Below are 27,685 nucleotides of genomic sequence, written 5' to 3' on the forward strand. Positions count from 1 at the left end.
AGTAGATGAGAATACCAGATTTTCTCATTGTCCTTAGAAATACATGGTTCAGGGCAGCTCAGCGGGTGGCTCAGTGGTTTGGCACCTGCCCTCAGCCCAGGGTGTGATCCTGGAGACCCAGGTCAAGTCCCACATCGGGCTCCCTGCATGGAGCCTTCTTCTGTCTCTGCCTGTGTCTCTGCCTCTCTCTCTCTCTCTGTCTCTCATAAAAAACAAAAACAAACAAAAAAAAAAACCCAACTTAAAAAATAAATATATGGTTCAGGATGGCTCGTGGGTGGCTTAGTCAGTTAAGCCTCTGCCTTTGGCTCAGGTCATAATCCCAGGGTTCTAGGATTGAGCCCTGCACTGGACTCCCTGCTCAGTGGGGAGTCTGCTATCTTTCTCCCTCTCCCTCTGTGTGTGTTCTCTCTCACCAATAAATAAAATCTAAAAAAAAAAAAAAAAAAGACATATGGTTCACTCATCTACTTTTAAGTTTGAGAAAACTGATTTAGAATATATAGTCTGAAGACTCGTGGTCCGAGATTTGGCTTATACGTTCAATCTCATCAATATCATTAGGGTCCAGAGTACTGCCCTCTGTCTCTTTGCATTTGCTTTCTGATTCCTTTAATAATTATGGAATTTCCTCTGTTGATTTCCTTCCACTTGCCATTGTAGTCAAAACAAAGAATTCTGAACTATCAACTATAATCATCAAAAGCCTTAAAAAAAAAAAACTCTAAAGATGGTGTCCCTCCAAACTTTTATATCTTCTCGAAAGATAATGTGGTACTTTGGGCAATGCTATATGAAAACTGAAGGATGATCATTTATTTTACTATTACATACTATTAACATTCTTCTCAGTGATTCCATCATTGTTCCATTTCCTTACTACTTAGTTTTTTAAAGTATAGTTGGAAATAATTGATTGGTAATTAAATAATTCCTGAGATGAAATATTTCAAAAGATGTAGGAAGAATTAAATCATAGAGATCCCATAATGTATCTTAGAATTATGAAAGGGTCCAGTGGGCCTGCATGGGAATTGAAAGATAAAAGTTTTATTCTATTTTTAAAAAGCACATTTTCTCTTTATCCCTTGGAGAATATTAAGACTAAAAGTCATGAAATATCAATCTTTATAAAGTTAGAACTACTCAAAAATGAAACACACAGCTAAAATTTTGTTCAATGGACCCATGTATTATCTCGGATAGTCATAGAAAAAAAAGTATTTCTTAGAGAACTAAAAACTGTATAAAGGTCTAGATCCTACAGGCCTTTTCATCAGTGTAGATCACAGGGGCAGAGTTTCGGCCCATGCTTTCTTTGTTGGAAATGTCCCTCACTCATCAAAGGATTGGGTGCATGCAGCTGGCTCTTTTTATTCTCAAATATCCCGACACTCGGCCACAGGTAATTGGTCTAGGGGCAGATAGTTTTTAATACAAATTTCTCTTTTTTCTGATTTTAAATCGTAATAAACATGGGGCACTGGAGCCAAAAGAGTTAGGGTCAGAGCTAGCAATACCATAGACACCAAGTCTTAAGCAAGACTAAATTGAAGAAGACATTTTCAGAGAAGTCAAGCTATAAGCAGAATGAAGTGGATATTTAGAATCCAGACAACATGACCCACTGAGGGGGAGACAGTGACAAAACCTGGCTGAACTTACCGCAATTTGAATTAAATTCTTTATAACACCCCTTTACAGAAGTTAGAGTTGGGTTTCTGTTTCTTGAACACAAATCCCTGAAACAGAAATTAGTGGCAACAATGGGATTGCAAGTAACAGACTCTGAGAGAAAATGAAGAACTAGCTATGGAGTCAAGGCAGAGGGATGGGGTAAAGGCAGGAGTGACAAAAAGGATTCCCTAGAAAACCGGTAGTATGGAGGTAAGAGCAAGATAGCTAAACCCTTGTCTAAAATCTCTTGGGACCCAAATCACATGTCACTAAAGGCAAAGCTTCAGATTTAAAAGTTGTCAAATGTCAGGGAGCCTGGGTAGTTCACTTAGTTAAGCATCTGCCTTTGGGTCAGGTCATGATCTCAGAGTCTTGGGATGGAATCCCATGTCGGACTCCCTGCTCTATAGGAAATCTGCTTCTCCCTCTTCCCCTGCTCATGCTCTCGCACTCTCAAGTAAATAAAATCTTAAAAAAAGAAAAAAAGTCAAATGTCAAAATGTAGGAGTGTGTTAATTTCCTGTGGACATAATTAAAATGCAATGGCGAAAAGTTTTTTTTTTTAAATTTATTTATATCAGAGACGGGGCAAACATGAGTGAGCCACCCAAGTGCCCAAGTGAAGTTTTCTATACCAAGTTGTCTGGCTAAAAACAGGGAATAGTAGGAATTATGTATCTATTTTACAAAGGAAAGTGTTTTCTACTGAGATTGTTGAAAATGAAGTGCAGATACTATTTATGAATCTGGAAAAGTTCAGGGCTCAGGAGTCTAGAAATTGAAGATATCTAGCAGTAACTAGATATCGTTTGGGAAACTAGCCCTTTCCGGAAGGATAAACTTTATCATGTTAATTACTATCACCCACACTAACTCCCAGCCCCTAGTAAATCACTTCTTAGAGTGGAATGTAATCTGTGGAGGGAAGGGATTTTTACGGGTAGACTGTGGAAAAAATGCTTCCTGTTCTACAAACCTTTTTCCACTTTTCCTCCTTTGTTCTCTTGAGGACAGGGCCATTAAGAACAATGGGTCTAAGAGCTGAATTAACAAAAATCCTGAGGGAATGGTCATTAGGTAGCCTGGTAATTAAGGAAGCTAACCCCTACAGGAATTCCTGGCATTGCCTTTTAGTCAAGTATGTACTTCAGAAAGACAATGATTGAAAGCTCACTAAAATTCTGGGGTAGTTATCATCAGAACCTTAGTCTTGAACAAGTACCTGTACCAACTCATATCAACATGGTGTTGAGTCCTAGTCTCTTCTGGAGGTTCTGACTCAAGTAGAAAGGATGCTGGCCCCAGACAATACTTACTAAAGTGGAGAGATGATGGACTCCAGTGTCCTTCAGAAGGCCTGAAGGACAATGGGGAAAGTAAATCCTTCTAATGAACAGATTCTGGGACTGTCAGGCATGATTTAGAACTTATTCTATTGCTAAGAGGGTCAAGAAACAGACTCAGGACATTTATTTAGGGGCAGACTAGTGACCAGTATATGATTGTTTTCTAGGTTTCTTCCCTACCTCTAAGTCAACCTCTTTTTCTAATTGATCATTTTTATTAATGTTTTTCCTATTGTATTTTTGGCATGATGGTAGTAAAATGTACCAGTAAACCCAGAGGTCATTCTGGCAGGGTGGTGATTACAATAACCAGATGGAGACCGAGGAGCAGTCATTTGTAGCTGTACCTGTAATACTGGATCACAGTTAGGCAAAACTATCTTGAAGGAGGGGTCACTTTGCAGAGAAGAAATAAGAGTGGTAAGATATTAGTGGAATCAACCTAGTAGTTCACATCCTCTTCTTGGGAATGATTCCAAAGCTCCATTTTTTACCAGGTAGCTCCACTTTCAAGGATTCCGCAAATGGTTGTGTTCATACTGCATATTTCTATGAGCAGGTCCTGGCCACAACTCAAAGACCACTGATCACACTGAGTGAGATTCAGTCTCAGGAGCAGAACTAAAAGATTCCAAGAGGTAAGTAGCAGTCAGTGGAGTTGTGAGGTTCTATAGAGTTGGGTTCAGAGTATGTACCATGGCAACTCAAAGGCATGAATGCCAAAGCTATGGAGACAGGGTTAACATGTTACCCCATATGGAGAAACAGTAATGAGAAGGCCTTCAGAGAAATCAGAGAGAGAAAATAAAGCAGACACAAAGATGATTAGGTATAAGAGAAAAAGAACAAAGAGAGAGACAGAGGGAAAGAGGCACACAGGAAGAAGGAGAGCAGAAAAGGAGGTAGGGGACAGAAACAGAATTAGACATAGAAACAATCAAGAGGCACCTGGAGACACAGAGAAGAGATGAACTGTTGGTGACCTCCTAGATACCACTATGTCCAGCTATACTTCTTGCAGTTAAATGCCAGACTTCGGATTATTTTTAACAACTTCCTGTTTACAGGCTATTTTAGGTGACTTCTGATTCTTGCAACCAAACAGTTCTTGACCTAAACATCTGCTCCTTGACTGTAGCTGCATCTTACTAAATGTTTAATTTGTAACTATGGAAATACATATACTGCCTAACATAACTGGGATTCTAAAAAAGTGAGGCTGAGAGGGACTATTTGTAATATCTAAACACTTTCAAAGACAGTCTTGGTTTTATAGAGTAACAATAGCTAAAATTTACTGAGCACCTCCCTTGGGCCAGTTTCAAAAGCTGTGCATGCATGATCTCACCTATTCATGACAAGTGTTTTATTATGATCAATCCCATTTTGCAGATAAGGAAATTAAGGCACAAAGAGGTTAATTTCCTCAAGGACACAGTCATTAAGAGAATAAAGATGGGATCTACTATTTATTTACATTAAAATTGACATTTGAAAAAAAAGTATGCATTCATTTAAAATTCATTTCAGTTGATACATTTTTGTTGAATGCCTATTAAATACAAAGTACTAATTTAAACTAATAAATTGGTTAACACTGATGTTACAAATATAAAGTCCTTTTCAATATCACTATTCAAAATAAATCTTCTGTGGTACACACACACACACACACACACACACACACACAGATGTGCTTTCAAATTAAGTTTTTCAATTTCCAAATACCTCCTTTAAAACAGAAGGGAATACATTCTGACAATGCTGTTTCTAATACCTTAACCATTTCAAAATTCACTGGAATATTTGAAGATAACTTGTTGCAGGCTAAACTCACATGAAAAGAAACCTTGACTTCAGAGGGAAGTCTACATTGATAAATACATATCCACTTTGTTAATTGCAGTTTAAGTTACATGTATATATAAAAAAGTAAAATGACAAGAATGAGAGGAGTTTTTCACGGAAGGTGGTGAGTAGCCAGGGATTCTGCTTCTCTTGATTTTCTGAGCAGGGCTTGTTTGAGGGCACTAATTTTTTCATCAAGTTCAGCCAGTGAATAGTTCTGCTGTAAACAATAAGAATACAAATTGCTAAATGATTCTGAAGTATCTTAATGCAGATAAAGTGCTAAATGAACTATTTAAAATACGGTAAATATCTTTTTTTTCCTTCATGAGAATAATTCTTAAAGTGAACTATATATGTTGACTATATCATTAATTTAAAGATATAAAATAATAAGGCTTAAAGATTTCTTTCTTTTTCTTTCCTAATGACAAAGCTCTCCTGGACCTCTTGTACTTTGAAAGGATTGTAAAAACCTTTTCTTTAACCAACTATTCTCATAATCAATAATAAAAAAGTTAAACTTTAGGATTAGATAAACTGCTGGAAATTCTCTTGATGGATCAACTGCAATCAACTACCTCTCCTGAAAAAAACAGATGCTCTCAAAAATTTACTCAAAATTTTACAATTAAAAAATAAGTAGTATGCTCTTAAAAAATAAATTAAAAAAATGTTTAAATTTTCCCCAACTTTAATTTTACATCACTGCCATGAACAGATACCAGAACCTCACTAATTAAGATTCAACTAATTAATACAGTAGTACTGTGGACAGTGAGTGGTGGGCTTAAGTCAACTTCTGTCAAAGACCCTTTTATGATTTAGATGCTGCTCATCAGTAGTGTCAGCAAAGGGGGGAGGAGGAGGGGTGCCTGGCTGGCTCAGTGGGGAGAGAATATAGCTCTTGATCTTGGGAGTCCCGAGTTCAACCCCCATGTTGGATGTAGAGATTACTTAAAAGGTGGAGGGTGGGTACTAGGGTGTCTGAGTGGCTCAATCAGTTAAGCAGCAGACTCTTCTTTTGGCTCAGGTCCTGATTTTAGGGTCGTGAGATTGAAATCCCATGGGCGTAGTGCATTGGGCTCTGTGGTCAGGGTGAGGGTGGGGTGGGGAGGTGGGATTCAGAGGGTGGGTGGGGAAAAGTGAGATTCTTTCTCCCCCTCCTATTTTCTTTCTCTCAAATCTTTTTAAAAAGCAGAGGTTATATTACCATTTATTATTTTTCAGCATTTTGTAACTGATACATTCTGCTACAATTAACAGCTAGACAGACTTTTGTATTTAGCCCATCTGAATCATTCCATGCCTTGAAATAAAATTATTTAATTCAAGTCCATAAATTTAGGCTGCCCTTTTTTTCCAGTGCTAAACCCTGGGGTACGATCTAAAAGCAACCAAAGTAGGAACTTTTGATAAGAGAATTATAAAACTAATCAAACTATTTCAGAAGCCTCCATGAGAATGCAGTAATTTACCTGAGGTGGTTGAACTTTTCTTCTTTTTCCAGAAAAGCTCTAGATTAAAAGTAAAAAAAATAAGTAATCAATGCTTAGAAAATCTAAACAATTTTACTTTATAGAATATTGAACAAAATATGGAGTACCCTGGCAGAAATGAAGCCCACGACCCTGACTAGGCACTAGCTGCCAATGACATCTGCCTTCCTCCAAATGATGATAATAAAAGGACATGGTAGTAACATTGAAGCAACATGCTCCTCCCTAGCTATACACATATTCCCATTAATTCCCAGGTTCTAATGAGGATAATTACGGAAGGAGATGCTCTGGGGTCTTTTTACTTAGTTTCCTTTTTTCTAGCCTTTCATCCCAGGATATTGAACAAGTGAAGCAACATTAGACAGAGGAAAACACAATTTAGAGTACCTGGCCAAAGGGTGAAAAAACATACATGCACACACACCCTTGAGTGACATTAAGGATCATTGTGATTAGAAGCAGCTATCCACTGCTCCGCCAAGTGACTCAAGGGAATGCCGATCGTACCCTGGTCCTATCAGTGACTGGAACAGACATTGGCCCAATTCTGGCCAATGAGTAAGGGGGAGAGCTTCTGGAAAAAAAGTCCTCATTCTGAGAGAGAGCCCTCAAAGGATACAATTTTTCTGGACACTGCTGTATCTGAACAGGACACCTGAAAGTAGCTGTCTTGCCATTGGCCTGGGAAAAAGCCAACACCAAGTAGAACTGACAACTCTGATTTAGCCAATGAATCAATTACCGTGAAGGGTATACTATGCTGAACTTCCTTTATAAGATAATTTCCACACTGTTTTAAGGCAGTTTGAGTTTAAATGTTTATTACTGGGATGCCTGGGTGGCTCAGCGGTTAAGCATCTGCCTTCAGCCCAGAGCGTGATCCTGGAGTCCCAGGATCAAGTTCCTCATTAGGCTCCCTGCATGGAGCCTGCTTCTCCTTCTGCCTGTCTCTGCCTCTCTGTGAATAAATAAAATCTTAAAAAAAAAAAAAGAAAAAAAGTCTATTAAGCTGACATTCTCACTGACATGCTGCTGAGCCTTTTAAACTTTGACCAAATGAATTTTTTTAGATTTTGTTCTTAGTCTCACAGAACCCCAAACTTCTGAATGGCAAATTAGTATACATTTGATAAAGACACGGTCAGTGTAGGTGGCAAAATTTTCTCATGAACATTTCTAACCACTGAGATTTAGAAGAGAAGGTAAAAATTCACATTTCCCTTTGTGTCAAAAGGTGTTTCAAAGAATTTCCAGGTATGCCTTTTATCAGGAAATCATAAAGTGTTGGAATTATTAAATATGGGGGAAAACTGCTTATATAAACAGGTTCCTTCCTTTGCCAAACTGAGGTAGATACCTGTGATGGGGCCCATAGGCAAGTTAGGGCTTAATGTTTAATTTTGGTCAGAAGACTTCTTAGTCTTCTGCCTTTCCAAGAGGTGTCTTTCACACACCTGATTAAAATATACCTCCCCTTGTAAAAAAAAAAAAAAAAATTAGTAAAATATACTTCCCCTTATTTTCCTAATAGCTTAAGTCTGTAAAATATTGATAGTTTCCATGTCACTGAATAATCAGACTATTATTATATCATTAAACAAAGTGAGAAGTATCAGAATCAGGAGAATAAGGACTGATTCAGTAACTTAAACAGTAAAATGTGGTCTTTGGGGGCTTAGCTAAGTGTAGTTTCTTAAATATTTCTTCTCTTCCAGTCCCATCCCACCACCTTGATTCAGATCTTCATTTCTCCCTGGTGTGGACAATGCTATGTTTCCTAAACTATCTTCCTTGATTCTTCTCTCTCTTCAACTCGGACTTCATAATGCCACCAGATAGGAACCTAAATTATAGGCTCCTCTTTCTCAAAAAATTATGCACCAGTGACACTGTAATTGCAAACTGGTTAGTGTGGCCTTCAAGGCCTTCCAAAACATGTTTGCAATTTAATTTTCTTTTTTTTTTCTTTCTTTTTTTTAATTTTTATTTATTTATGATAGTCAGAGAGAGAGAGAGAGAGAGAGAGAGAGAGAGGCAGAGACACAGGCAGAGGGAGAAGCAGGCTTGATGCACCGGGAGCCCGACGTGGGATTCGATCCCGGGTCTCCAGGATTGCGCCCTGGGCCAAAGGCAGGCGCCAAACCGCTGTGCCACTCAGGGATCCCGCAATTTAATTTTCCAGCCAGATCCAGTTGCCATCTCTTATTTCGGGCCCACCACACATTTTACAGGAGATTAATTCCCTCTCCCTATCCTTTAGAACCAGGAGTTACCATTATAGACTGGAGTTAAGATTCCACCAAGTCAGTGCTTTGGAACAAGTTATGCATCTTCAAAAATCCAATAATGAACTATCAGCCAAACCCCATACATTCATACGTTTATTCAATGCCTACTAGAGTCTGTCTACATGCTCAAAGATGAACAAGACACAGTTCCTGCCCTTCAGAGGTTCACATTACAGTGTGAAAAATAGATGTGTAAACATGTAAGTGGTTAAGTGCTAAAAATCAAGAAAGTGCTATAAAAATGAACTTGTGAAGCATGTTATATTTACTGTTTCAAAGGTCATAATTTAAAAATCAGTAATTCTTTGGAAATACTCATAAGGATTGTGTGTTTTATTATTTTTTTAATTAATTTATTTTTTTTTTAGATTTTATTTATTTATTCATGAGAATACACAGAGAGGAGAGAGAGAAGCAGAGACACAGACAGAGGGAGAAGCAGGCTCCATGCAGGGAGCCTGATGTGGGTCTCCAGGATCACGCCCTGGGCGGAAGGCGGCGCTAAACTGCTGAGCCACCGGGGCTGCCCGGATTGTGTGTTTTAAATGTTTTATTAAGTGATGCCCTTAAAAATTTTACAACATTACCACGTTCAAATCTCTCCATGTTGAATGTGAAGAGTAAAGATATTAGAACTATTACATTAGAAGGTGCAACAGAATCCTAATCTTTATTTTAATTCCTGCTTTATATATATTTTTTGGAGTTTGTTTTTAAAAGATTTTATCCATTTATTCATGAGAGAGAGAGAGAGAGAGGCGCAGAGACACAGGCAGAGGGAGAAGCAGGCTCCATGCAGGTGCCTAATGTGGGACTCGATCCCAGGACTCCAGGATCACGCCCTGGGCTGAAGGCAGGCGCCAAACCACTGAGCCACCAAGGGAATCCCTTTTTTTTTTTGGAGTTTTATGTCTATTTCATAACTGAAAAGAACTTCACTTTTAGTCTACTTTTGTTCTATGAGCCAAATACAATTTACATATTTTTTTCTATTAGCTTTTTCCCTTTTCATATGCTGCACTTTGATGTTACTCATGGTAACCAATTTCTATTCAACTATGAGTCTTCCCAATGTGTAGAATTCACCTATATATGGGACGCTTAGTGGTTGAGCTTCTGTCTGCCTTTGGCCCAGGTGTGATCCCAGGGTCTCGGCATAAGTCCTGAATCGGGCTCCCTGCATGAAGCCTGCTTCTCCCTCTGCCTGTGTCTCTGCCTCTCTGTGTCTCTCATGAATAAATAAATAAATCTTAAAATAAACAAAAAAAGAATTCACATACATGTTAATCTGATTTAAACACATTTCAGTTAAAGTCTTTTCAGAGTTCAGAATTCAATTTTTCTTTTTTTTAAAAGATTTTATTTATTTATGAGAGAACAGAGAGAGAGAGAGAGAGAGCGCGTGCGGCAGAGGAAGAAGCAGGCTCCATGCAGGGAGCCCGATGCAGGACTCGATCCCGGGTCTCCAGGACCATGCCCCGGGCCGAAGGCAGGCGTTCAACCGCTGAGCCACCCAGGAATCCCCTAGAATTCAATTTCTACAAAAATTCAATCCTTAAGAAATTTAATGGGCTCAATTTTCCCTTACTAAATTTAGAAGCTAGAAGACTATACAGCATATGTAGTCTTTTCTGTATGCTTTTGAAAGATATGTAAGAATATGTAATTGCGGGTGTTATTCTGTATGTTAGTAAATTGAACACCAATAAAAAAAAAAAAAAAAAAAAAAAAGAATATGTAATTGCCATGCATGTACTCCCAGCATGGGGATCGAAAAGTGATAAATAACATGCTATGTCCTCTACGGGGTGTATAACTCCTCTTATGTACAAAGACATTCCTAGTGCTGGATCTATTTCAAGCAAGGAGTGCGGCTCCCAGGGATGGCACATTCATTCTATTATGGAAGGGTGAGTGTGAGACTTCCTTCCCTTTGGTGTTGTGACATATTTATTCATAGGAATTGAGGACAGAGTTAATCTGAATGTTTAAACATTTTCAGTATTTCATGTTTCCTTGTAGCTATTAACTTGGACATGTCATTTCTAATACTAATTCTGAAATGATCCTTCTAATCAAATAGATATCGTTTAATAGATTTGGAAGTATTTTTTTAAAGTACTAGTTTTATCACAGGTATGGCAACCTAACACATCTAGGCCCATTCTGCTTATATTTGTAATGCTTCCTGGGGCTGAAGTTAGGTAGTCACCAAGTTCTAGACTTCAGGCCTCTGATAGTCTTAGTTCTTACCCATTCTGTTTTAACTATCACCTCTTACACAGACTCTCCTGATTCTCTCAAGTATAGGTCCTACTCTTGAAAAGTTTAGCTGATGTTTCTATCTGCATAACCTGATAGGACTTTAAATTCACATTTCCTCCCCAAATATCTCCCCCTTCAGATTTTCTTATTTCTGTCAATGATGGTATAATTTTTCTAATCAGAAAGTAGACTAATCCGTTCTCTATATCTCTTTCCACAGCCAATCAATTATCAGTATTTGTCAACTTTATTTCCCGTCTCTTGCATTAATGTCTTCTATTCTCACTCTCTTGTTCTTACTTAGTTCAGGATCTCACTTCACATCTATGGTAGTATAAAACTATCTCCTCATTCTTAGTCTCTCCCTTCCCATTTATCTTCCAGAACAGTATTAGATAAATCTTCTAAATAACTTGCAAAAGTTACTTCCCTGCTCAAATAGCATTTAGACTTTAAATACTTTATATTTCTGGGTATAGCATTTAAGGTCCTTTATAAGCTGACTATTCTACCTCTTTAGAGCCAAACACTCTAAACATTCTATGCTGTGTATAAGAGACCCCCAAAACAAGATTATGATTTGAAGGGTTGTTCTTTTGTTAACCAAGTTCAATGACACGTAGATGTTAAGCTTCATAAATCAAAGAGATTAATGAAGGAGCAAGGTCTCTCTGGAAGCATCTAACACTATGATACTCTCTTGTAAGATCAGTTCTGTTGTAACAAGAACTGTATTAACAACGTATGAAATTGAACTAGAAAAAATAATCTGCCTACGGATTACTTAATGAAGGCAGCTTGAATGGGAACAGCTTACAGTAGACTGTCATAGGCAAAAGCATAAAATCTTTATCAAGTTTTCTAGGAAGATACATTCAAAGAATCATCATAAAATTGGAAAGACCTTTCTAATTATGTAATACAACCAAGAAATCTTCTAAATTAGACCAGTAAAGGCCACATTTATACAGCTACTTCATAGATGGTTTCTGAAACTAAATAAATACTAATAGTTACTGAGATTTTACCATGTACTAGGCAGTGTGCTAAGTGCTTGACCGATATTATCTCTTTTAATCCTTGCTTCAGGCCTTAGAACTTCAGTAAACCTCATTTTTTCATGAGAGTAATAAATCACTAAAACTCTCTAAATTTCTGATCTTTGGGATTCACTGCTCATATGTATTATGTAATCTGCCTTCTTCATCTGGAAATATTTCTCTTCTGTACCTTACTCTAAATACTCAATTTACCACTTTGGAAAAACTGCTGCTATATCTAAATAATTTTAAATATATTTCACCAGTTACTTATAAGGATTCATGCTAATGAGTAATATTTTCTTTTTCTTTTTTTTTTTTAAATATTTATTTGAGACAGAGAACATGAGCAGGGAGGAAGGGCAGATAGAGAGGGAGAAGCAGGATCCTTGCTGAGCCAGGAGCCTGATGTGGGGCTCAATCCCAGGACCCGAGGAACATGACCTGAGCCAAAGGCATACGCTTAGCTGATTGAGCCACCCAGGTGCCCCATGAGTAATATTTTCACTAAATGTTTTGTAAATCAAAAAAATGTGTTCACTTCTACACGTTATTTTAGTTCTTTCTAATATGGTGCTGCTTTTAAAAAAAGAGAACCTCAGGCATTATGTATATAGTCACCCCAAAAGACTGAGGAAAATAACACAATGAGCTCAGGATCACTTGTCTGAAACCTGCTGATAATCAGCACAACATTGTTTCTTAAAGTCCTTGGAAAGGGGGATAAGGATGAATCAATGAATGCTAGAGTTGAGGAATTAAACATTGACTAGTCTTTCAAAAAGCTTGGTGGTTAAGGTAAAGAAAAAAAAATAAGGTGGCAGACTGAGATGTTTGTTTAGTATGGAGGAGAAATGCAAAACATGTATGAGTCGAGGGAAGCAGTCTGTGGACAGTAAGAGATTAAAGAAACAAAGGATAAGCAACATAGCAGGATCCCAGAGGAAGCCTTTGTTCTATAAGCTAGCTTGTTCATAATGACAGGATGGACAACTACCCAGGCTCATTTATTATGCCATGAAAATGGCTGAAGTTTGAGAATTTAGGTAATATGTAACAATACCTCTCTAAAAAAATTATGAGTCTATATATAATACAGTATTTCAGAATCACAATTTTAAATTCGAGGGTAACCCCCTACGTATGACTATGTTCAACTTTGAATTATTAAAACAGTGTTTTGCCTGTAGCAGACAAATGAGAAAACTGTTAATATGATGAAGCATTGTAAAATAAAAAATATATATATACATTTAAAGACACTTATACTTACTACGGATTGAAAATATTCAGGAGAGATTCCTTCCAATTCAAGGATTTTATCCTCAAGTTTTTTAATTCTCTGATAAATATCCCTTGGCACCGGACCACCTAAATACATTAAAAAAAAAAAAAATCTGAGATACTATTGAGTAATTCCTTACAATTTTTATTCTTAAAATACCATGCAGGGACACCTGGGTAGCTCAGTCAGTTAAGCAGCCAACTCTTGATTTCGGCTCAGGTCATGATCAGGGTTCTGGGATCCAACCCTGAGTTGGGGGCTCCCTGCTCAGTGTGTAGTCTGCTTCAGAATTCTCTCTCTCCCTCTGCCCCTTCCACCCCCTCTTTAAACAAAAAAAACAAAACCAACCAACCAACCAACCAAAAAACCATGCATAGAAGATACTTATGCAGAGGTATGGGAAATATTTAAGCCTGAGAAGATAATGAACAAGAGTAAAATAAAATGAAATTCTTAGCTCACATTTTCTTATCACTCACTATAGGGCATATTATTCTATTACATCTCTCCCCAAGCCCCATTTATGCTTCCTATATTGCTAGTTTTATGTTAAATTCATTACAAGCTACTGAAGAGCTCCTGCATAGAAAAATTTATACTTCTGATAGATTTTGATAGTTACCTGGGAGGAGAAAAATGCACAGGGACAACTAACAGCTCAATTCAGTGACTGCTGTTATGTCTTTACCACTTCCTTCCATTTGTATTTCTCCTTACATGCCACATTTTCTCTTTTAACCTCAAAAAATGTTAAAAGAGGAGCTTTATCATAATTCTTAACTAACAAACTTTCCATAGAGAGGGAAGATAAATTAAATTAAGGTTACTCAAATTTCACGGTTACGGTTATATACCAAACCCTCTTATTTCTCAGCACCTCAATGTGACCATTCTGTCTACAACCCCCCATCTCTCTATGGATACCACAACCTCCAAATTGGTCTCCTTTCTGCCTTGCTTCCATAGTCTATTCTTTTTTTTTTTTTTTTAAAGATTTTATTTATTTATTCATGAGAGACACAGAGAGAGGCGCACAGACACAGGCAGAGGGAGAAGCAGGCCCCATGAAAGGAGCCCGACATGGGACTTGATCCCGGGTTTCCAGGATCACGCCCTGGGGGCGCTAAACCACTGAGCCACTGGGGCTGCCCCTCCATAGTCTATTCTTAACACAGCAGTGACCCTTTTAAAATGTAAAAGTCAGTGTCATATCTCTGCTCAAAACCTTCTACAGCTTTTGCATTTCACTCAGATTAAAAATCAGAGCCTTTATAGTAGTATTCAAGGTTCTGCACAATTTGGACCTTGTCTCCACACCCTTATCATTCTAGCCACTTGATTCCTTTTTTCTGTTATTCAAGTAGGCCAAATACTCTCACCTGTACTTCCCTCCTCCATATTCACAAGGATTGCTCTCCCCAACTTCAGGTCTGAGATCAAAAGTTATCAGCAAGGCCTTCTCAGACCACCCTGTAATAAAATATAATGCTACAACCTCCCGCCTCACCACAATCCCTATCCTTTCTCTTATTTTTCTCCAAACCATTACTACTACCTGACAGTCCATATATTTTGTTTATTGCCCATTTCTCTACTTTAATATAAGCTCCAGGAGGGCTTAATATTCTTTGGTTCATTGGGTATGGCTGTGCAGCTTGTGCACTGCACAAATCTGGGAACCATCAGTTCACGAACCACACAGGTGCTCGGTATTTACTGACTGAATGAATACATAATTAGATAATCATTATGCAATTAAAGCATATGGGCAAATTTTCATATCAAAAGTATCACCTTGTTAAATACAAAAACTCTAGGAATAGGTTTCATTTTTGAGAATGTTTTTTTATCTTCGATTCTGGGTCGTTCCTGCTCTTGAGTAAGGTAAAATGAATAACTTATTCAACTGACTTTGCTCTTGCTGTCTCCTTTACCTAGAATGTCTATATATCTCACTTCCGAATCTCTTAAGAGCTAGTTCAAACTTGACTAAATCAGTGAAGCACTGCCTCAATCTCTTCACATGGAGGCTCCTTGTGCCCCCACCATACACTTCCTTCATAGCCCCTATAACATTTCACTTCAATATTATTCTTTCTTCAGATTATAAAGTTTTTGAAGCTAGGGACTGCAACTATATCATTTTATAGCATCCCTTATGTCTAAAATAGCACTTGGCACATAGGCATTCAACAGATATTTTTCATAATTAACTACTTGATACAATTAGATTTTTTTTTTTAAATCTAGAGAGAGAGGGAGGGAGAGTGAGCACAAGATGGGGAAGTGGAGAGGCAGAGAGAAAGAAAGAGAATTCCAAAAGGCTCCCATGCCCAGTGTGCGGAACCCTACAAAGCTCAATCTCATTACCCTGAGATCATGACCTGAGCCAAAATCAAGAGTTGGATGCTTAACTGACTAAGCCACCCAGGTGCCCTGATACCATTAGACCTAATAAGCCAATCAATCCTTTTATACAGTTGTTTTTTAAAATCCATTTATTATGGGTGAGATTAATTTTTAATGCTAATCTCCTATTACCCTCATAGTTTTACTCAGTCTCATCTTCTACTTCCATCCAGCAAATACTCCAGCTAGACTGGACTCAAATTCCCTAACTGTATTTTTTGTGTTGCCTCAGTGCTTTTTACAGATGATGTTCCCTCTTTTTGGAATAATTTGCTCCTGCCTGGTTACTACTCCTTCAAGGGCACAAATGTCACTTCACCAGGGATGCCATCTCTTGACTTGCTGTAAAGAGCTGAACAATAACTTTGTGTACCCACTGTACTTTGCATATTATCTGAAAAGGTGAAACGAGCAATAGTTCATTTAAAAACTCTTGAATACCTGGTTTGGTACCAGACACTGCACTAAGTACAAAGTTAAAGAACATGACAGATAATTTGCTCTCACAGACCTTATTATCTAGCAAGGGAAACAGATATTAAACACACACAATTGTGATAAATGCTATAAAGGAGGATAGGGAGTTACCAGGTGCTTTTGAGACTACATAAAGAGAAATCCATACCAGTCTAGGATCAGGAGGAGAAAGCATAGTCAAAGCCTTGGTAAAGGCCCTAGGACAGCAAAATGAGTGGGAATTGGGAAGCCTACAGATGGGGCTAGAACTATCAATGTAGATCATATCATGCTACTTAAAATTACAATCCCCTCCTATCCCAAGCCTTTTTTATCCTCTCCTGGTCAAGCTTTTATCTGTAGCTCTTCTTATGTAGCATATAATTTATGTACTAGAATTTCTGTTCACATGTATTTTCAGTGCCTAGAATAGCACCTGGCTCATAGTAGGAACTTAGTATTTATCTGTGGAATGAGTAAGTACTAAGTTTGGTATGCATATAAGGGTAACAAGAAACCACCTAAGAATTTTCAGCTGGGGAATAACAAGATCAGATTTGAACTTCAGGAAAAGTAATTTGGCCACTGGTAGAGAATTGGTCTTGAGGAAGAAGTCTAGTGGCAAAGCAACCAGCTAATACCCTTCCATCAGTCCGAGGCAGAGAACACAGTGATTTCAACTATAGTAGCTGTGGAAGTAGATAGAAGCAGGTAGTTCTTGAGAAATATTTAGAAGAATCAATAGCATCTGGTGACTTCTGGTGACTAAACAGGGAGAGAGACTCAGGCTTTGCAGCCAGTTAAGATTGAGGTTTGATTTCTATTTGTGATTACTACCTTGGGCATGTTGCTTGAGCCCTCTGTACTCAGTTTATCTGACAATAACAGCATTGACACCTTACAGGGGTACTATTAAATACTGAGTGAGTTGACATATATACTACTTCGAGAGTGACTGGCACTTAGTATTATTTAGTTCACTTCCCCTATGGCATTTACAATTTATATGCTTATCCTGACTGAAAGATCCCTGAGGACTAAGATCACACTTACCGATATTTTGTACCTAGCACAGTGGGTGATAAGAATGAGATATGTGATTAAGTTACGAAATTGGTGGCAAGAAAAAGACTACATTAATTTCCAGCTGAGACTTAATAAACTGAGAATGTCAGTATTTGGAATCTGTTCCCATTCTACTAACAGTCTCAAACTGGTGAGAAGTGTAAGAGGAGGAGGAAGAGCATAAACACATAACCATAGATTCCTTGAGAGTAGGGACTATGCTTATTCATCTTCGTACCAATCAGAACAATGTTTTGTACATGGCAGGTACTCAATGGAAATTCTGTGACTCAATAAATTAGAGTTTCTTTATCTGTGGGGCACTGCCAAGCACTCTGCTTACCTGTTTGCAATCGCAAGTGAGCCTCAATATTTTGTAGTCGTTCTTCTACAGCCTGATTACCACAATCTCGGAGCATGCTGTTAGGCTTATGACCTGACCCTTGAATTCCTTCAGGTCTAGTCTGTGGTCCATATGTATTCACAACTCTAGAAACTAAATAAGAAACTTCTGAAACATAAATTTAATAGGTTTAAAGTCAGAAATTCTATCTCCCTAACAGTACTTTATATTCTTTGTATAAAGACCATCTAACCATCAACCCAAGAAAGAAGCCAAGACTTTTTGTTTAAAAATAAAATTTAGACAGGAAGGTGATTTTTATTTCATTTTGCTTATAATCTACAATAAGCTTCTGTCAATGATGAAGATATGTAGTGGACACTTACCTTTCACATGACTTTTAAATCCTGGGTAAGGAGTAAAAATGGCATCAGTTCTTGCACAACTGTTTTCTAAGGAGAATTCAGATGAGTATAAGTGTAAATATATTCTTAACTTCAAATGTATGAGATTTTGATAAACTTTCAATCATTCAAATTAACATACTAACAAGAGAATTATTATTTTAAATAATAGTAATTAAATTACCATCTTATACAGGATAAAATATAGTGACCCTTACCCTCTAAAATTTATAATCTGTAATCTTCTCTAATTTTCAGATTTACATACAGAAAAATATCAGCATTCAGTGGCATAACTTAATATAATTTTTAATAAACACCAATATCCCCCCAAACCATCTGGGTCTTTGGAGAAAATATATTTTATAGAGAGCATTTAATTCTAAGCCAAAGAGACATTATTCCCTTTATTTCATCATATAAATAAAAAGAACTTAGTACTTTTACTGAAATATCTTTTTAAAAAAATACAGCATTTTGATATTGCTGATCAAATTAGGGATCATCTAATAATAAGGATTAATCATACATAATACATTTTTATTTCAGAACTCCACACAAAAAAGAATAACACATACTTTTCCACTTTACCTAGGTTTCCAATGCTCATTTAAAAATCTAGGGCAGCCCAGGTGGCTCAGCGGTTTAGTGCCACCTTCAGCCCAGGGGGTGATCCTGGAGACCTGGGATCGAGCCCTACATCAGACTCCCTGCATGGAGCCTGCTTCTCCCTCTGCCTGTGTCTCTGCCCCCACCCCCTTCTCTCTCTGTATGTCTCTCATGAATAAATCTTAAAAAAAAAAAAAATCTCTAATCACAAAAGCTATCTCTTTCCAGACTGCTCTTTTCAAAAAATTCAATTTTTGGAAAAATAAGTTGTAAAAATTTGTTCTAATTTTTTCTAAGCTGAGAAGTATAATTTTCTTCAAATTAGGTTATCAACAAATAAATTAAAAACCCATGGGAAAACTGGACTAATGTTAACATAATATAAAAATGTTTCAAATATAAAATAATATTTAAAATGACATTAAGTAAACCATGCATTGATGTAAATTTCCTGAAAAACTCCCCTGATTTTATAATAAAAAATAGTTGGTAAAAGAGATTCTGAAAGAAAATTCTTTTTTTCCCCTATGGAATTAAAAAAAATAAATCTGATGTTTATATTTTAAGTCAAATTGACAGGTATCAAAGGAATACACTAACACATTACAATACATTCATATTTTTTCAGTCTAAGTTTCCTTAATTGTTCGGCTGACAAATCAAACTGTATGAATATAATTCCAAATTCATCTTTTGTATATAGATGATACTAAACAAAATCATTTTCTTTTTCTTTGAGACACCTCAATATACGTCTAAAGGGCCATCACTTCACCATTCTCTTTCTACCATTTCATGGGGCTAAGGGTTAAAAAAAGAAGCTATCATCCATTCCAGAGTTATATTCCAAGTATATAGATTAACTGACCCATCAGTGAGAAATTCAGCATGGTGTGAAGATAGTGAATGTATGAGTGCTAGTCACTCTCCACAGCAATTCTTGCTAGCACTGTTTTGAGCCAGCAAGGGATTGAATGGACCAGGGAATCCTGCTGAGCATTTCAATTCTTGTCAATTTCTATCCCCTGGTGGTTTATAATAATAGAGTTAGCAGGGAGAACAGAGGAATAACATTACTGACACATGTGCTTGCTCCCTCAACAAACCCTTTCTCATAGGTTGCTTGCAGTTGGATGGACTGTACCTGAGCTTTTGCCACTATTGTACCTGTTCTGAAAAGCTAACAGGAATATACAGTAAGTCTAGAAATATGCATATATAATGTTAATAGCAGAAAAGGCTGAATTTAGGACCCACTTGAGCCTGTATTATTTCATTATTAAGAGAATCAGTGCACCAACATAAGAGTCAATTCTAGGTTCATCTGACAATTCTGTATTCATAATAATTAGCTAAGAGATGTTACAGGCAACAAGAAAAGTGTTCATTCCAATTAGGAACTCTTCTCCATAATTTTTTCTAAGAACTACTTGTTCTGATTATTACTAGGATGCCTGAGTAAGATCTACGCCAGTGCTATGCAGTATTTTGTATTCTGCAGCATACCTGCAGATCTGTAAATACACTATAGCATCAAGTGGAGAGGAAAAGGAGAATCTGATGAAAAACACCAAATGTATACATTATGAGAGAAAGGAAAAAAAAGCATAAGACGCCATAGTCTTGATGACAGATTGCTTTTATCATGACAGAAAACATTTCAAAAAGCTAAGGAGTAGTGAGAAAACTGCTCCCTCTTGAGGAGTATTAACTTTACTAAGCTCACTTTATGTATTAACATAGTTTCAAAAGTACATTTATAGGCTCAAAATTTATATAGCTTAGTTCCTTATTAGTGAGACTAAACAATGCAGTCACCCATACTTCATTTCCTAAAGGAACTTTAAAAGAATCTTCACCTGTGGCAAACATTAGCCCTTTTGTGTCTGCATTTATTTGATTTTTTGCATAATTAAAATGAAAACTGTTTTTGCAATGTAGTCTTATTAAATAGAAAGAATTTCTGTTGCCTTAGTTTCTAAATAAACCTGTGAAATAAATTAAATTGTGATTTAATGTTCATTTTTAAAAACAAATGAAAAATCAGAGCAACTCTAAAAACTATGCTTAAAATCCTATGAAAATTTACTTCTTCCAGGTAGTTACCTTGATTACAATCAATAACATTGCAAAATTCCCTGACGTTGTTTTCATTGATTTCAGCTTGCTTTCTTTCAATAAACGCAGATATTCGTCTGTCAATCTATAAACAATAAGTATGCATGTTTTAACAATTCAAGCATAAGACTTAAAATCATACTCTTCCCACCCCCAAATAAAACCTTCTTACTTCTGCTTTTCCAGCCTTTATTTGTACTACTTCTGGATCAAAATGGATCTGTGTCTTTTTCACATCTCCTAAATCACAATCTTCGTGCTTTTCTTCCTCTTGTAGGTCACTAATGGGAAATTTGGCATTTACTTCATTCTTGTTCCCTGTTTCTGTTCTTTCTATCTCTCCAACAATAGTTGTATTCTCCTCTTTAATCAGAGGCTGAAGTTTTGCTAAAAAAGGCTGAGAAGAACACAATTCCATCTGCAGACGTTCAAACTAATCAAAATTAATTACATATTTAATATTTATACAAATTTCCACTAAGTAAATGCAATATTTACTACCAATTAACTACATATAAAAACTTGGCATATCAGGACACATACATCTGATCACATGTAAATGTTTGCTGTTCTCTGCTATTGTGACCATTATCATTTGGTATAAATCTGCTTAAAAAAAAAAAAAGAAAGAAAGAAAGAAAACCTGAGGAAATTTAAAATTTTCTTTGAGGGAATCATTCTGTCACTCATCTTTTATTTTGTGCCAAATCAAAGCCTCAGCCTCTGGCACCAATGCCACTTAATTAACATGTCATTCAAATGCCTCCTCAGAACACTAAGGCTTAGTATTTTTCCTCCTTAACATGAGAGCCAGTGCTCTCACTCAGCAAAGCCCTGCATTATCACTGTATCACTGGAGATTCTCCACTTGAAACTGCAGTTGGCCAAAGTGAATGAGAGAGCACAGACATGAAATATATAGGTGTTATGCTGAGTGAACACTCAGGCTTTTCCTGACATGGCAAGATATCTTCTTGGGTCATGAAATTAAATTTTTAAAAAAGAAAATGAACAAGGAAAAAAAAAAAAAACTACCAAGATCCACAGCTGAAAAGAGATATATGTCTATCACTATACTAGAGGAGGTTAAAAAAAACAAAAAACCGATTATATAATGTAAATTATACTACTCATCTCCCTCCCCCCCATAATCAGGCCTCAATTGAGTTCTATTGCTCATTATTTCTGTCCTTTAACATTAGGGTTAACTATTTCAACATGAAACAGAATTAAAATTTCCCATAAAGGCATTGAACAGAGAGCTGAAAATTAATGTTTATTCCATTAATCAAAACACACCAATACTTGTCAATGTTCCAGTTATTTTTCATACCTATAATTTTGCTTGTTGTTTATTATACCAAGTACTCTTCTGAAACCTTGTAACATTTTGATAGCAGTAAAATGACCAATCCAAACAGTTCTCCCACTTACCTTCTGACACTTCATATTTTATATTTTGATTAGAGATAAACCTCAAACTTACAACAATTATAATTGCAGAGATGTTCAATTGGAAACCAGCAAGATCATACTACTGTTCAATTATTGAACTGAAATATTAAAAATATTGCAATACTATTATAAATAATTCAATGTTGACTTCTAATATAAAGGATGAATTCAAACTGTTAAGAAAAGATAAAATAGTGACTGGCTACTTACTAAGATGAGACATTAATGTCACAGAAATTACTTTCTTTTTAAAAACTATGCTGAAACTGTTTAATTGCAATAGACACTCCAGGATGTGTCATGCTGGGATAATGCCACTTCTTGAACCACTGAAAGCACTCCATGAGCCTCCAAACTCACCCAAGGCATGGAATCATTATCATAGCATGACACACACCTGCCGTGTCTTATTGCTTAATTATAACCCACCATAGATGCAACTGTATTGAATTTTCAGTCAAAGTCTAGAATTGAATAGAATTGCATTCATTCAATCTTCATAGCCACACTGGCCTATTGGGCTATATTCCTGACTGTTCAGATCACTATGTAAATTAACAGATTTGGATCTAATCTGGCTGAAGTAACCTTTTATTGATAACACTATTAATACAATGTTAGGACAGAACTGACAAATACTCTAGCTTATAATTTAACTACAATTAATTTCCATTCTTAATACTGACTTAACATTTTTAACAAGAAATTTACCTGTAAATATAAAACATGTTGCTCAAGTGCACTAAAGAGCAATGCGGGCTGGAATGCTGAGAGGCTCTGGAGCTTGTTCCAATCGATTGTAATTTTCACCACATCATCTCTGAGGTTAAGCTTCAAAGGGGCAAACCAGCAACATCACAAAAATTACACGATTAAGCTGTATATATAGGATGTCACAAAAATAGTATTTCTTTAGGGTAACATGACTATCTAGCTCAAAGTTATCAGATTTTTAACAATACATTAAAATGCTTGTTATGCACCTCGTTACCATTTTAAAAGGCCATGAAAGGTGCAATTTTCATAGAAAAAACACAATGGTATCTCATTCTAATTCTATTCTTGGGTCTGTGTAATGGGACCATCTTACAGGTGAAACACCATCCACAAAAGATGGAAACATGAGGCTTTTTTGATACTTCATTATCTAAAACCTTTGGATGAGGGCCAAAATAGGCTTGCCCTATTCAGTACTTCCAGCTCAGAGCATTAAACAGAAGGGGCAGACACATTTATGAAAGTTCTCATACAAATATTTCTTTTTGTTAAATATGTACACAGACATAACTGACATATATCATTACCCTGATGTTTTCTGAATCATATTTTTATCATTTTCATCTTTAACCAATTTTAAAATAATCTAAAAATCAAGATTATTCATACAGATTATAAAGCCTAGGGATAAATGGCAACATGTTTATCTACTTCAAATAAAAAACTATTATCTAGCTGTGGAAATCTGAATGTAAAAAAGAAATACTCCTCCACAATAGTGAAATAAATGGTCAGAGACTGAATGGAATGGCTAGATCTTTTGCTAACTAGTATTTTCTAATACTGTGTGAGGGGGCTTGTCATATAAAACTTATAAGTTGGCTATGTATGACCTATTAGAATAAAATTATAAACAGAAAACTATCAAGAACCTGAATATAAAATTATCATCAAAATCAATGAAAATTTTAGAGTGAAAGCCTCAATCTCTAGGCTTTCAAGTGAATACAAATGAACCTCATAAACTTTTCTAGAGACATGTGTTTATAGCATACTATAAAGCTATGATGCATGGTAGAATTAAGTTTATTTTTTTTTCAGAAATCATTTATTAAGTCATGTTTTCCACAAAATAAAGGCAAGTATTACATTAGTTCAAATACTGATGTTATGAGTTGTGATTCTAATAAAACAAAAAGATGAATCACTGTACAAAGAACCAGAAATCCAAAGTTACCCAAAAAAGGCAGTATACTTAATGAATACTGTATGACAAAAATTTACCACCTTTTCCATGAGACAAGAAACATTTAAAGTCTGTATCAGACAACTATAAAGAAATAAGAAATTTTGGATAGGCTACACTGGCAGAGATTAGATTATATTAACTAAAGTTTTACATTAAGATTACTGCATTAATCTTAGTTTATATTATTTAATTACTGTACTTCTACAGTCCTCTAAGAGATCTACAGTTCCTAACAAATTTATAAATAGAGTTTTGGGATAACACAGACAAATCCTCAACTAAAGTAAAGCATCAAATTTCCTAAAGAAAATAAACAAATAAAATAAATCTTAATGTTGGGATCATATTCTCCTTTCAATTCAGCATAATTATGTAAGCCTTTCAAGCACAATTAAAGACACTTGGTTTTTTTAAAGAAAACTACATAATGATACAAATTAACTTTAAAATTATCATAATATATCCAACTATTTATTCAACAAATTCCCTATTAGTAATACGAATTCGATGCATTTTTACCCTTTATAACTTGTAAACGTAAAGCATTCACTCAAAAATGTATTGGTGTGACATTAATATGGACTATTTAAGTAAGCATTTTCCATAAAAAATTAGTATGAAACTCCAAGCTAACAATAAATAATGCTTCAACTTGGTAGAATGAGCCATGCTGTGGCAAGCAATAAGGTTAAAATAAGTAAATTTGAAATCTGGGATACTTTTTAACATTCAATTTTATGTTTCCTATTGAGGAGAGCCAACAATATAATGATACTATGCAGAATGAAACTAGGCATATTGAAACTTACTTTTTTTTTTTGAAACTTACATTAAAAAAAATATCCTATAAACTTGTTGCAAAAGTACATAGTGATTTCCTCCAGGGGCAATTTTATAATATTGTGGCTTTCATTCTTCCCTTTAAACAATACATCTCAAAATATAAAGACTAATATCAAAATAGTATTTAATTGATGAGACAATGATTTAATTTTTTGACACCTGTATAGATGGTCCCTTCAATGTGTCATGTAAACTTTCCAAATATGTACTCTCAACATTTTTGACAGGTGACATAAGTAAACTTTAATCACAAAATACGCGAATGTTTAAAATCTGTAAATGAGTTTTAAAAATTCAGTATGCAAAAATATTTCAAAAGAAATGTTTAAATTATTTCTTAATGTTACTTTAAAAAATTTATCACCACTGAAAATAAAACTGTAAATTACAGGTAAGCATAAACTTTTTTCATCGTGACATTAAAATATAAATAAACCTTAAAATTCCAATATCCAAGACAGAAAACGTTCTCAGACTTTTAACCATTACAGGTCTTGGGTGATAAGACTAAAATGTTAATGTCCCCAAGTCTTTAAAAAATTTTAATAAGTTGGCGGCAAACAACTGAGCTCAACAGTTACAACTTTTAGCAGATTCTGTTAATAATTGTTCCGTTAGACCAAATTAAATGTTTAACTTAGAGTAATGCTTTTTCTAAGGACAAACATATTAGGATTTTTAAAAATACTGAAATAACCTTTTAAAAAATTAATTCTCCATCCACTCACGGCTTTTAAAAATAACTTTTTACAAACTAGACAGGTGTTGTTTTCATAAACATTATCCTCGACATAAATGTTTGCTGTGCCTACTACATGCACTAATACCAACCCCATAACAAACTTTTAGAGTAAAAAAATAATCCGTCTAAGATACAAAAGATTTCCTTTTTAAAAGCAAACAAACTTATTTTCAAGTTGTTTATCATTTGTAATATGCTTTGCATTTTATTTCATGAAACAAAACAGTTGACTTGATTGAATAGTGTAAGGAGTACTTTTATTTAAACCCAATTTATTATGACATTTCTGCAGAAGCTATTCATCAGTCAGTTAAATTAGCTAATAATTAAATGACAAACAGTTCTGATGCAAACTCTATCAATCATGGATAACTCATCGAATTTTATGCAAGAAGTATTTACATTAATTCCTTTCATTTTTCCTCCCCATATGAAAGGGTAAGAGATGCACATGTAACAACCAGAAGGAAAAAAAAAAAAAGAAAGAAAACCAAGTGACTCCTAAAAGCAAATCAACCCCCCCCCCAAAAAAAAAAAAGCGGAGAGAGCTTTGCCAAAACTCTCAGGCCGTTACTTCTATCAATTTCTATCACAAATTCACTGAAGGATAGGGGATGCTGAGCGCCAGGCACCCTCCAAACCCACAAAGCTTTTTACGCCTTCGCTCTCTCCAAGCATGTTCTTCTGGGAACCAGGTTTTTCACTTACACTATCCTCTCACTCTTGGGGAGAATTGCCAGCCCGTACGGCCTTCCTCGCTCCGACCGCAGCTAGGCTCAGGCTCCTCCGCCGGCCTCAGTACTCAGTCCCGGTCCCCGGCAGCCCTAAGCAGCCCCCCGCCTCCGCTAGAGGAAAAAAGGGGGGAGGGGCCGGAGAGTTCCCAACCCCCTGCTCTGCTCCCACAGACCACCACTCACTTGTCCCACCAGGCTATGCAGTGAGCGAAAGATTTCGCGGAGCACCTCTTGGGAGAGATTGGGGCTGCAGCTCCGTTCCGGACTCCTGTCACCACTGCTCGAGCGGCTAAGCTCAACGGCAGCAGCCATGACACCTTCGCAGGCTACCCCCGCCACCACCGAGCTGTGCTCACAACACCCGCCCCCCTCCCCCGCCCGCTTGCGTCGCCGGTAAATGACGTAAAAACACAGCGTCTCGTCCGGCCCGGCCTTCGAGGACCCTCGTGACTGACAAGCCGGTGCGCCAATCAGGTGCAGCTGGAGCGTCACGCCAAGGAGCCGGAGCGGGTAATTGCCGACCTGGCGGAGCTGCGTACGGAATTTGGGACGGTGATTGGGGCGGTGGTCTAGGGAACGTTAGCGTCTGAAGCCTGTCTTGTGTTTTTAGGTGTTGCTTATGAGTGTTGAAGAGGAGACTTAGACCTAAACGTCAGAATTTTAGAAGTTAAAATTTTAGCTTTTAACATGGCGCTGTGGAGTGGTCTGGACAAAGATTGCTGTTCGGGGGTGCAGCAGGGCCCACACCTCTACACCCTGGAAAACTCTTTCACGTACGCTTGTATTTAGAACATTTTCACTTCTGCAAAGTTTAAAAACTTACACAAATTAACGTGACTAATTTTTCATGTGAGGGAGCAGAGGCTATAAAAGAACAATAAAATGCTCTACTGTTCCTGCTGTACTATCAACGGAAGGAAGGACATTAATTACTTTAAATCTGCAAAATAATTATGTCAAGTTTTAAAACGTGCATCAGTTGCTATTCTCTGAGTGATACTGTAGAGACACTCACCTAAACCTTTCAAAGAAGTGAGACACTCAAAACGATTCTAACAGTTTAATTCAAATAAGTAATTGCATGCAGCACAATCTTTGAAATTAGAAAAAATAAATGCGAATTGAAATTTGACAGCGTATTACTCATCAGATAGATTTATTAAAAGATATTTGAAGTACTTTTATAGTCCAACATTTAAAAGCTTTATGTTCAATTGAAGAAAAGAACAAAGGTTAGAAGAATTTTAAATGTTAAGCTCTATTAAAAAACAAAACCCGTCAGTTCAGAGA

The 27,685-nt window shown here is 36.4% G+C and overlaps 1 protein-coding gene and 1 long non-coding RNA gene across 13 annotated transcripts in view; one reads left to right on the forward strand and one right to left on the reverse strand.

The window, feature by feature from the left end:
* Window positions 1-4,479: 4,479 nt before the first annotated feature.
* LOC112656956 (MAP3K12 binding inhibitory protein 1) lies at window positions 4,480-26,793 on the reverse strand. Of its 11 annotated transcripts, none has more exons than XM_025442544.3 (9): window positions 26,579-26,793; window positions 22,822-22,941; window positions 20,828-21,052; window positions 20,644-20,740; window positions 17,911-17,976; window positions 17,525-17,692; window positions 13,240-13,337; window positions 6,350-6,388; window positions 4,480-5,091 (listed from the first exon to the last, which is right to left on the reverse strand). In XM_025442544.3, the coding sequence occupies exons 1-9, from the start codon at window positions 26,705-26,707 to the stop codon at window positions 4,984-4,986; spliced, it is 1,050 nt and encodes a 349-aa protein (XP_025298329.1). In that variant the 5' UTR covers window positions 26,708-26,793; the 3' UTR covers window positions 4,480-4,983. The 11 variants fall into 11 exon arrangements, with proteins under 11 accessions (XP_025298329.1, XP_025298335.1, XP_048969014.1 ...); XM_025442550.3 differs by having other exon boundaries at window positions 26,624-26,775; XM_049113057.1 differs by having other exon boundaries at window positions 17,525-17,677; window positions 26,624-26,774.
* LOC112656958 (uncharacterized) overlaps window positions 26,762-27,685 on the forward strand; it is a 117,858-nt gene continuing 116,934 nt past the window's right edge. The window contains exon 1 of one of the 2 annotated variants that reach the window (XR_007412271.1): window positions 26,762-26,930. This is a non-coding gene — a long non-coding RNA (uncharacterized LOC112656958). The remainder of the gene's footprint in view (window positions 26,931-27,685) is intronic. The other variant, XR_007412272.1, reaches the window with a different exon arrangement.

This window comes from Canis lupus, chromosome 8, assembly GCF_003254725.2.
Source record: "Canis lupus dingo isolate Sandy chromosome 8, ASM325472v2, whole genome shotgun sequence".
In the NCBI taxonomy this organism is placed as follows: domain Eukaryota; kingdom Metazoa; phylum Chordata; class Mammalia; order Carnivora; family Canidae; genus Canis; species Canis lupus.

Bases quoted from the DNA above. Each gene is read 5' to 3' on its own strand.
- LOC112656956 (XM_025442544.3), bottom strand. From the start codon at position 26,707: ATGGCTGCTGCCGTTGAGCTTAGCCGCTCGAGCAGTGGTGACAGGAGT. The intron at 17,977-20,643 runs GTAACTACCTGG...AATTCTCCTTAG, and splicing joins TGTTATTGATTGTAATCAAG to AAAACAGTTGTGCAAGAACT. The intron at 5,092-6,349 runs GTAAATTACTGC...TATTGTTTACAG, and splicing joins GAAAAGTTCAACCACCTCAG to CAGAACTATTCACTGGCTGA.